The 11,726-nt window shown below is 39.2% G+C and overlaps 1 protein-coding gene across 1 annotated transcript; it reads right to left on the bottom strand.

Moving 5' to 3' along the window:
- Positions 1 to 3,413: 3,413 nt before the first annotated feature.
- On the bottom strand, positions 3,414 to 10,929 carry COMMD6 (COMM domain containing 6). The gene is made up of 8 exons (XM_052705650.1): positions 10,757 to 10,929; positions 10,122 to 10,180; positions 9,186 to 9,251; positions 8,943 to 9,019; positions 8,198 to 8,366; positions 6,968 to 7,120; positions 6,030 to 6,125; positions 3,414 to 3,866 (listed from the first exon to the last, which is right to left on the bottom strand). Exons 1-7 carry the CDS (start codon positions 10,803 to 10,805, stop codon positions 6,075 to 6,077), a joined length of 624 nt encoding a protein of 207 aa, XP_052561610.1. The 5' UTR covers positions 10,806 to 10,929; the 3' UTR covers positions 3,414 to 3,866; positions 6,030 to 6,074.
- Positions 10,930 to 11,726: the final 797 nt, after the last annotated feature.

Raw genomic sequence — 11,726 nt, 5'->3', positions numbered from 1 at the left:
AACAGTGCCAATGTAGCTGCCAAAAGAAAAAAAAAAAAAGGGGCAGAGAACAGATGGGAATCTCTTAATCCTCTTTTCAGAAAGTCTTCCTTGACTCGACTGTAGGTAAATCGACATCTGTTGTCTTGACTCTGTCAACTGCTGAGCATCTCCCCTCTTCCCACATACTCAATTGTGAGAACAGTATTGCACACCAGTAATTCAGGTGAGATAATTCCATTTCTCATTTCAAATGTAAACTTTTAAACACCTCTCTCAAATTTCATGCTTGGCTACAGCATCTACTGCTTGCCAGTTAGGAAGAGAAGAGCTCACTTTGTTTTAATGTGGCCTAGCTCTCAGGTGATTTTTTTTTTCCTTAAAAACATACCTCTAAGCCACCTTGGACACCAGGAATGCTGAAATTCTGGCCCTTTAGCAAACCAGAAAAATTGCTACCAAATTCAGTAGTGGCAGAAACATCAGAACATTACCTTTCAGATTCAGAAGTAATTCAGAAGTGGAATTAAGCAATACAAACACCTGCATGGCTAAGAAGCATATTATTAAGGAAAATGGCAAAAAACACCGAAAGCTGCATAACAAAATATGGAGGAACGATGCTAGGGTTGTTAAAAAGCGTGACAACTTTGAATAGAAAAATGCCAGTGATTGTTCTATGAACAAGATATTGATCTAGAAAAATCTGAGAAACATATATACAGGAAAAAAAAAAGAAACTGTAATAGATCTCAGTAAAAACATGATGCTATTTGAAGAGCAAGTCATAATGCAGAAGTATAATGTAGAATTAAAAACTACCGTCCTGAGCTATTGCAAAAACAGAAGGTATGGAATGTAATTCTGTTATTAGTAAGAAGCTGATTTTTCTTTGTGTTGCTGGAAAATTTTTTTTGTTGTTAATTAACACAAAAGTTACAGTATTTACATAAAATGCAAAAAGTAGCATGGAAGTTATAACGAAATGAGTATGTAGTTTACATTATAAGTAGAGAACAAGAAATCTTTACCCCCTTGTCAGTTACACTCCCAAAGGATTACTGTCTTCTAAGACTCTATGTAGCAGTGCCACCTTGTGACCAATGCTATGACAATTTCATTTTTAAAAAAATACCACTGTATAATAGACATGCATTACATCAAGTAATAGAATTCTCCCTTTGTATTACACACATACTAAGGTTACTGTTTTAAAGTTAAGTATGTGAAGTACAAAACTGAAACATAAATACCCAACTTATAAACATATTTTGTAACATAAACACTAACAACATTTGGAAGCTGGCACCTACACATAATGGACAAAAGCACAGAACTGTTCAGTTCTCACAGTTAAGTCAGATGAAATGGGATCAGACACTGCAGAAAATTGGGGCAAAGAAGAAGAAATGCAGTCAGCCATCTCTAAGAAGATCATCAGCAGCCTCAGCTTTATTACTTTCTCAATAACACAAGATCCTAAGTAGAAACATGTATCAGAAACTCAGTTAAAATGGCAGGTCGCTTTTCCTCCTTCCTCCAAGAAAGTCTCTATGAAAGTCAAAATCCTCCCAAAAATCCAGAACTGGGCATACCAAAGTGCCAACCATCATCCCACTAGTCCCATGCACAACTCCAGTGCTATGAGAAAAGGTGGATAAATAGGTATCGACAGTGCCGTGTGGTAGAAGCAAACATTTGAACTAAAGTCCACAGTAACAAATTCAGTTATTTATGAAGTGATTGAGCCTCCTCTACAGGCATTAGGAAAGGAGCAATGAAGCAACATACCATGAACACTAAACCCAGCTCTAGGCACTTTGAACATCATACACCGACCTGCATAGAGCCAAATTCCTAAACAAAGTGAGGGTCGATTAAGCTAGCAGTGCCACCAGGAGTTGTATGACATTTGTAAAATTAGTGCCTACTACAGAAGAAAAAGAGAAAAAGTCAACCACAGAGTATTGGATAGGATAGGGGCTTTTGAACTTTAAGTTCCTCAGCTGCTACAATACTTCTCAAAAGATGGAGCATTTTTTTGCAGGTAGATTAAATGACTCAATTTTTTTTTTTATGATGTTCTGGTACTCACAAAGGCTAAGCAGAATAATCCTATTTTCTGTAAAGTGCTGGAAACTGCCCTCTCATTGTACTCACAGTAAGAGGGTAATAAAGCACTCATATGCTAAGGAAGAGAGCAAACAAAAAGAAGAAATAGTTCTTTCTCTCCACAAGAGCATCTCTCTATTTTACTTTTAGTGAGTCAAAGCTAGCATAACTCCTGGGATACAAATACAGTAAAGAAAATTAATAGTAATAAGGGGGGGATGGGTAAGGTAAGTAACCTTGTTCACTGTGAAAATACTTCTGAAACACGGTTAAAGAAAGGCAGCACAATTCACTGGAAGCAAAAACCAAGTGACTTAGGCACAGTTTTTCCATTGGCCATGACCTGTAGCTAAATATATGCAGCAGTAGTGCACAGAAATGACTGGAGTCATTTATGTATTCTTTCTGTGAACCTTTTTTCATTTGTATACTAAATAACAAAGGGACTGGTGTTTGAAAATAATGTGGGGGAAAAAAAGTGCCACACACACTGAAGACAGAGCTGTTGCCAGGAGATTCCTTCATTAGTCCCTCCCGTGGTTTTGTTTACTGGGTAATACCCTTTCTTCTCTCCATTTTCCTTTCTCTTACCCTGTTCTGGGCAATCGTTGAAAAGAAAAACTGCATATTTGTGTCCTAAATACACATACAGAAAGAAACCCACTTGCATGCAATGCATATAGCACTTGTCTAGCTGTAATTGATGCAAATATTCCTTAGAGCCTGCACATAACTCTCAGCAACATAACCACTTTCTGACAGAATGACTGCAGTTGTCTGAACCTCATCCTAACTTAATAAGGAAAGAAGCTTAGGTATAGTCTGGTCTGATCCTTAACTTTACCCACAGCAGTATCATAGAATTATAAAGCCTCGATTGAAAAGGACTACAATGATCATCTAGTTTCAGCCCCACTGCTATGTGCAGGGTCACCAACCACCAGACCAGGCTGCCCAGAGCCACATCCAGCCTGGCCTTGAATGCTTCCAGGAATGGGGCATCCACAACCTCCTTGGACATGTTCCAACTGCACCACCCTCTGAGTGAAAAACTTCCTCCTAATATCTAACCTAAACCTCCCTGTTCAAAACCATTCCCCCTTGTTCTATCACTATCCACCCTCACAAACTGTCATTCCCCCTGCTGTTTATATGCTCCCTTCAAGTACTGGAAGGCCACAATGAGGTTTCCCTGGAGCCTTCTCTTTTTCAGGCTAAACAAGCCCAGTTCTCTCAACCTTTCTTCATATATTCAGACTTTCTTCAGTATTTAAAAGACAGACTTCCATGCAGTAGTCTTATAACAAAAAAAACAGACCATCTTTTATTTTTGTTACCTCCATGTTTAATTAATGTTTGTGAACTTACAAAAATATTTGTGTTAAACAATTTTGTCTCAATCAACAAGTAGAATTAGGAACACATCAGGAACATCCGATTCTCTTTGAAAATATTTGGCTCCTGCACAGATCAACAAACAATTCAAGAGCTTGTTTGAACACGTTCATATTGCTACCCTGCCAAGTATTCGTTTTTTAAAATAAAATACGTAGTTCTTCCATTACTCAGTATAGGAATTCCTACAGATACTGATCAGAACGAACCTCCAAGTTTGAGTACAGAGCCAGCTTTTAATCACGTCTCCTAGGTGTCCATAAACACCTCAAAATTCTCAGACAGTTGTGCTGGTGTATCACACATGCCTATGCAATTTCCACCCAGCCCTCCAACTTGATAAGAGTGCAATGATGCTTCAAAAACATTCATTAGTACATCTGGAACATATAATTTGAAAAAACATAACAGTTACACTCTTCAGAAGCTGGTGTTTTTTTTTTTTTTGTTTTTTTGTTTTTTTGTTTTTTTTTGCCGCTTGGTTATGGGCCAAACAAGAATGATAACTGAACTTTTCCTCACTGTCTTTCAGAATGTACTAAACTGCTGTTTCTAGAAGCTAAGACATTATTAACGAAATCTTCCATCCAGTTCTAGAGAAGGCACAAATATTTCCAGCTATCTGAAAAACTTAAATGCACTAGAACAAATGGAAGTACTTGTAATGCTCTAGCTTTACAAAACAAAAACACCACCAACAACAAGAAGTTCTGGAATTCTTACAGTGATTAAAACCAATTAATTCACTAGGCCACAGCACGACAATATTTTCTGGCTACAGAAGCCCTACATTTCAACTTAAAAAAAAAAAAAGTAAACAATGACAAATATCATCTGCTCCTATCACTTTTCCAAACACAGAGATGATTTTTTGCACCACATTCAAACCTTGTAATCTGATAAGGGAAAAGGTCTGAGGATAAGACTTCCAGTTTGCCATCCTGTGGCACTCTACTGACACAGTCAACAGAACAACATTCTGCTCTCCCCAGACATGAAGCAAATACCTTTGACTTCTGCAGCACAAAGGAAGGATTGATGGCCAAAGCTTCTACTGTCTTTTGTTAAAGACAACTTTTCATTTATTTGAGATGTAAGTAACTCCAAGTACTGTTTTCATGTACTATGCATAATGCTTACAGAGTGGGAGTGTATCTCTATAGGAAGGACTGCAGTCTGCTTTGCGTTGCAGTCCATTTTCATGAGACAAAAGTGGGCATAACTTGCATCACTGATGTTCAGCCAGCTTCTAAGAAAAGTTAATAAACTATTTATGTGCACTAGAAAGGCAGATGTTCTTATGTAAAGATCCGTCCCAACAACACTGCTTCTTAGTCTGAAGCCACAGCATAAATTCCAGCAGCTTATCAGCGTGAATTGTCTCTCTTCAGATTTATCTGCCTTACTACATTACCAGCAAGTCTTGAAATGCAACAGTAGTGTTTTTTAAAGACCCTACTTCTAGTAGGGTCTAGTAGACTTCTAGTTCTAAAGGTTAAACAGAAGAAAAAAATGAAATGCAAGCATACTACCATTTATCACTTTCCCTTTGAAAACATCCCCATTCGCCTTCAGAATCAAAGTCAAAATTTTTCTGGTTAGGACATTTTCTGCATGAGAAAGCAATGCAGTCCACCAGACTCCTGCCAAACACTTGTTGACTTTCAGTATAGTCATTTCTCTGATGTGTATGACTAATGCACTAGCCTGAACTTTTAAGCCTCTTCCCAGTTTTTCTAGTTCAGAGCACAGAGTGAGGCAGCCACATCAATATTTTAATTTAATCAGAAATCAGGCTGCTACGAAGAACATCAAGCAGAGTGCCACAGATTAGAGCTGGATTAAATACAAAGGAAAAAACACATTAAAATGCTCTGGAATTAATTTCAACTTTCTTCCTATATTTAAAACTAACCTCCAGGCTTCATTTCGGAGAAAAAAGTAGGTTTCCAGGGAAATTTAATTTTCAGAAGTCTGGGTGGTGAGAAATAAGTATTCAAAATAGTCAAGCCATTAGAACAAGTGCATATTCCATTTAAAAGAAAACTGAAAGCCTGGTGTGCAAATACCTGCAACTAACTACTTGGCATTGCTGTTCTTCAAGAATAATTGTATGCTTGCCATGTGTAATTTCATATACTCCATACAGTTAATATTACTATTGATTCCAACCACATCTCAATTTTACAGACGGAACTTTAATGTGGGATTTATACTTCTCTTAGTATTTTCTCAGTCAAATTAACATTTTCACATCTTTCTGTATTCTGGAGCTAAATGTGTAGTTTCTTAAATGTAGTTTTTCACTCTCAGAGAGCAAAAAGCCTACTGTGACATTTTTTCTGTACACAGCCTGATCTTTTGTTTATCAGGATAAACAAAGCCGACCACTTTTATAAACAGAATTGGCTTCAAGTTTTCAGAAGCGAAGAAAACTTCACAGCAATGTAAGGATGACTGTGACAAATACCCACCAAAAGGATAAGGATACTGCCATTGTTCAGCAAGGCATGTATTTGTTCTGCACAGGACATAAAGTTTACCTGATACAAATCTCTCAGAAATTTCAGTATCAAGAACAGTTCTGTTCAAACTGTTTCAAGAACAGCTGCCATTTCCTTGAACTGCCTGAAGAAGTTCTGAAAAGCAAGAATATAAATTTCAGTTGCACAAAGAAAAGCCTAAACTTAAGTGCAAACTATCACATTAGGCAAAATCACTTTATGTTTCTCACATTCCTTCTTTCTCCAATTACAATCTGCATGTTGAACTGGAAGTTTGAACATTCCTTTTTGTGAGATGGTTGCCCTCTAGATGCATTAACTATTCAGTCGCACGCATGATGAATTATTTGTATGGTTGTGCTTATTGGTAGGAGAGGATGCTATGGGAAAACACTCGAAATAACTGCTAAACCTCAAAAGAAAAAAAAACACAACAAAACCTAAATACTTCTCAGGCAAACACTTCTATTCCCAGTTGAAATAATCCATATTTTCACACAGAGCAAACATCCCTTTCTCATATCAGCTGAACAGCAAACTACGAAGTAGGTTTCAACCAGATGGAATACAAGATTTCAGAACACTCAAGAATTTATAATACCTTCCTTAAATTCCCTTCTGTCCAACTGCCAGGACTTAACCTGAGGTTAGCAATTTCACAGAATCAGAATAGTCACCATTTTTGGTAAGGCAGAGGGATGGAATTGAGGACACTTTTAGATCTGCCTTTCCTGCTAAGTCAAAGTGTAAGAGAACAAACTGTTGCTGAATTAACATTTCAGGCTAGGTGGTACAGAATTAAATGTCACAAAATAGGTACTTATCTTCAGTATTTTAAACAATTATTTAGTGTTCAGTCTTTCAATTTCCGTATTAGTAAGCATCACAACTGTATATGAAGTACGCATTTGCTTATTCACAACTATGTCACCAAAAAGACTGAATCACATGAAAAGGGATGACAGAGGATTACAGACCTTGAACTGTGGGACCGTCATTTCAAAACATTTGTTGGTTATTTGTCCTGAGGGGTCTGCTACTTTTAGTGTCACTGTAACATACGGATACTTCAGAGACCTGCAGGTGTCAGAGCTCATTGCAACTCCCAGTTTCCATTTAATATCTACAAACTGCAGAGAAAAAAGTTATAGGAAAAAGTACTAAAGAAATCTAGCCTACTGTCGCTATAGTTTTGGACAGATGTTTTGATAGACAATATAGGACATTCGCAGCATATCCAAATAGGAAATAAACACACAGTCAGATATTATTCTGATCTCCTGTTCCCTTTAGTTGTGGAAAGAAAAATGATAATTTATTTCACTTAGTCTGTTTCACTTTGTAAAATACTGACAATATTCAAGAAGTTCTAGGAATAGAAGCTTAAGTGACAGAGTTCACCTGGCTTGTATATCATTTGTGTGTTTGACATGTTCTCTTTAGAAGCTTCTAAATCAAATGAAAACATGAGAAAAAGCTGAGTACACAAAAATTTCACAGAAGCAATAACTGAAAAAAAATGAAACTGTAAGTAACTGTTCTATATAAAGAATATTGTAAACACATTTCAGACTGAATAAGTTATCGTTTTTACCCTTCCATGACAGGTAGAAATATTTAACAAAGAAATAAGGTGAGCTTTCAGAAGCTTACTATCCAGCTTCAAACAAAGACTTCTTTTTCCTCATTATTTTTTCTAATTTTATACTCTTAACTGTTGGTGTTAAGAAAAATCTCAAAATGCATATGAACACTTATTTTTTTCAACAAATAAAAGAAATGCTGGAAATTGACAGAAGTTATCTTTAAAATAAAGCTTAAACTTAAGGGAGACAAAGAATAACGAATTCAAGTGCTGATGCTATCAACTCTAAAGAATAATTCAAATAACATTTACATAATTAGCTAGTACTATTGTCTGCCACTCACTGTCACTGTCACCTTCCCTACTGTCTTCCCACTGTCACTCACCTTCCCTAACAGCACTATGAAATGTATATTTATCATTCAAGCAAAAATATGAGACAGGATTTCAGTGTTCTTTATTGTACATATTTCTCTTAACTTGTCAAAAATCCGGCAACAAACAGCCAGCAAACTTCTGGGCAATCAAGGCACTGCTTTGTGCTTGACAATACAACAGGCACAGTGAAGCACTGCCAATTCTGAAAAATCATTAGTTCACATGCACTGTATTGTGTAGTTACCTGGCTCACTGTGGTCATATTTCCTTTATCTTCTGACACATCAACAGATTTGCCCTGCTCATTCCATACATGACGAATAACCTGTATCGCATGTTTAGGCAGCGTGTTGACTGTGCTGCCCAAGGCAGCAATGAGCTCCTCTGTAGAGAGATTGTTCCTGGCTGCTGTGCTGTAGGAAAATCCAAACAACACATATCTGTTTAATTCTCCAAGAATTTAAGACTATTAACCAGTATTATTAACTCTGAAATGTAGCAGTTTAATTAAACATTTAGGAGAAGCAATTTAAGAAACACCAAGAGGTATTTAAGGACCTCCAGGCAATGGTATAATTTGCACTAACAGGAGTCAAATGATGCAATAAACTCCCAAATGAAAAGGCAGTGAGTCTAGAAGAAAGGCCGCAAAAAGCACTGCTCAATTAACTCCCATGAAAACATCAAGCAAAAAAAAAAAAAAAGAAAAAAAAAAAGAGGGAAGAGCACTCTGGTTCCAAAGCTTACAGACAGGTTCTAAGAAGAACAACTGCCTCTCTATTTTTGTAGTTACTGAGTCTATATACGTAGGTACTACACTTTTTTAACCTTATGAACACAAACTAAGCCCTTTTCCCAAATCATTTTATTTCATACATGCTTAGGATGTTATGTTGTAACATTGCTATTAGGTTAATATGAAGGGGAAAAAAAAAAAAAAAAAAAAAAAAAAAGGAAGATAAAGAAAATACAAATTATTGTGTGCTTACCTAAACAAAAAGGACACAGTGTTAGTTATTTTTGCCAGGTCACCAACATTAACCTCAATCCCAGATGTCTGCAGTCTCTAAAGACAGGATGATCAAATAATTAAGTGATACCAACTTCTGAGTTTAAAAATTTTCTTATAAATACATACATATACACACACAAATAATTTGACCTGCAGAATGCATACATCACAATACATACCACTATTATGCTTGCTTTTAAGTGCTAATATCCAAACTTACCTGACACAGTTCAACTGTATTTACACCTGGGATCTTATGGTTAAGATGTTGAATTATCTGCTCACACTGCAAAGAAAATAAATTTGAAAATATTTTCAAAGCATGTTTTAATTAACTAGATGAGCAAGTCTGAAAAAAATCATAGAATGGCCTGAGTTGAAAAGGCCCACTGTGATCATGTAGTTTCAACCCCTTTGCTATTTGCAGGGTCACCAATCACCAGACCAGGCTGCCCAGAGCCACATCCAGCCTGGCCTTGAATGCCTCCAGGGATGGGGCATCCACAACCTTCTTGGGCAACCTGTTCCAGTGCGTCACCACCCTCTGAGTGAAAAACTTCCTCCTAATGTCTAACCTAGACTGTCCCTGTCTCAGTTTAAAACCATTCCAGTCCCCCTTGTTCTATCACTATCCACCCTTGTAAACAGTCATTTTAATACTTGGAGATTACAACAGCAACGAAAACTGGTTGACATGAAAATGGACAACAGGATGAGGTTTTAAATGGAAAATGAAGAATAAGGTCATGTAAGCAACTGAAATCAAAATCAAACCCAAGAAAAGTCAACTAATTCAGAACTTTTCAGTATTACCTCACATTTTGTTTCTTAACATGCCATTTTCATATGAATGAATAGCCATCTTCTTCAAGCACACAATGCTTTATGACACAGAGAAGCTGAATTTTTTTCTGGACTATCGAGCTCTATATCTCATTAAGACAACAAACAAAACCAAAACCTTAAGTATCTTCAGTAATGAAAACAAACTTTTAGCCATCACTCTGCTCTGGGAGGACTGGTCTATTTCATGTAAACCTACATCATACATACATAAGTTCCACTCTGCAACATGCAGAAAGCAGCGAGCTGAAGGAGGTTTGCTGAAATCTGTGTGCCTGAAGCCCTTCCATATCCCCCTTATGGTTCTACTTACTAGTTCTGCAAAGAAGTCTTGAGGTATCAAACTAATCTTATCTGCTGCACCACCAACATCTGAAAAACACAAACAGTAGTGACCAGAAGCAAGTCCTTTGAGCTTTATTAGCAATAAGTCATCTTTGTAGAAGTCCTAGGCTTGCATGGTTTTATTTACCTCAAGAGCAGAGCTTTATTTAACAGACTTCATCCTGAATTACATTAACAGATCACGAATGGGAATAACAGATACCTCAGAAACCCAAGCAGAGCCTACGCAATTGGACAGTTTGTCAGTCCTACAGTCAAACAGAAAATCCCCTTCCGCAAAAACTTCCCAGAAAGCCGGGCAGGCCAAGGGCTGCCCTCGGGCACTGAAGACCAGCAGCAACGAGCTGCTGCCCCCGAGCTCAGCTCACCGCAGCCGAGAGAGGGACCCTGTCCGGACCTCCTCCGGGCAGCAGGGACCCCCCATAAGCCGCTGAAGGAGCATCAGTCTCCCCAGGGCCCCTCGGAAACAGGCCGCACCGCTACCTGAGGAACAGGCTCTCATCGGCGCGACCCACCGAGAACAAGGAGCCCCCAGCCGGCCTTCCCGCTAACCCACAGACCCGGGGGCTCTTCCCTACTTCCCCTCAGCTCCAGTCCCCTCACCCAGCGCCTCCAGAGCCCGCGTCAGCAGCACAGCGGAGCCAGCAGCCATAGCACCGCGATCCCGACAACAACCCACATCCGCCACACAGCGTTCGGCGCTCTGATTGGCTCCGAGCGAGACGGGGGCGGAGCGGGGCAGGCGGCTGAGCAGGACGCATGCGCTGTCTTCTCGGCGCCAGGCTCAGGGAGGGTGGGGTTTGTGTGTTGGCGCCTTTTCAGGCTCCTGCTCGCTGGGCGTCGCCCAATAGGCTCAGGGCAGGCATGGGGGGGGGAGCTTGGGGTTCTCCTAGAATTATAAAGTCGTTAGGGTTGGAAAAGGCCACTGAGATCATCTAGTCTAACTGCCAATCCATCATCACCATGCCCACTAACCACTGTCCTTTAATGACACATCTGCATGTTTCTTGAACACCTCCAGGAAAGGGACATCCATAGCTTTTCTGGGCAGCATGTTCCAGCACCCCACTGTTGTCAGTGAAAAATGTCTCTGATGTCTAATCCAAATCTTCCCTTAGTTCAACCCCTCCTCCCCCCTCCTTGTCCTATTGCTATCTGCCCATGTAAGAAGTTGATTTCCCTTCTTTTTATAAGCTCTCTTTAAGTACTGAAATGCCGCATTGACGTTTCCCCTGACTTCTCCATGCTGAACAAGCCCACCTCCTTCAGTCTGTCTTTGTAGGAGTGGTGCTCCATTCCTCTGACCATCTCTGTGGCCTTCCCTTGGACCTGCTCATCCAACTTGATGTCCTTCTTGTCCTGAGGACTCCAGACCTGGACGCAGTACTCCAGATGGGGCCTCACAAGGGCAGAGTAAAAAGGGACAATCTCCTCCCTCTTCCTGCTGGTCCCCCTCTGTTGATGCAGCCTAGGATACTGTTGGCCTTTCTGTCTGCAAGTGCACACTGTTGGGTCATGTTAAATCTTTCATCTACCAGGACCCCTATGTCTTTCTCAGCACAGCTACTCTCAA

The sequence above is a fragment of the Tympanuchus pallidicinctus genome, unplaced genomic scaffold (genome assembly GCF_026119805.1).
Source record: "Tympanuchus pallidicinctus isolate F22 unplaced genomic scaffold, pur_lepc_1.0 scaffold6, whole genome shotgun sequence".
Taxonomy (NCBI): Eukaryota; Metazoa; Chordata; class Aves; order Galliformes; family Phasianidae; genus Tympanuchus; species Tympanuchus pallidicinctus.
This window is presented reverse-complemented; position numbering and strand designations above follow the sequence as displayed.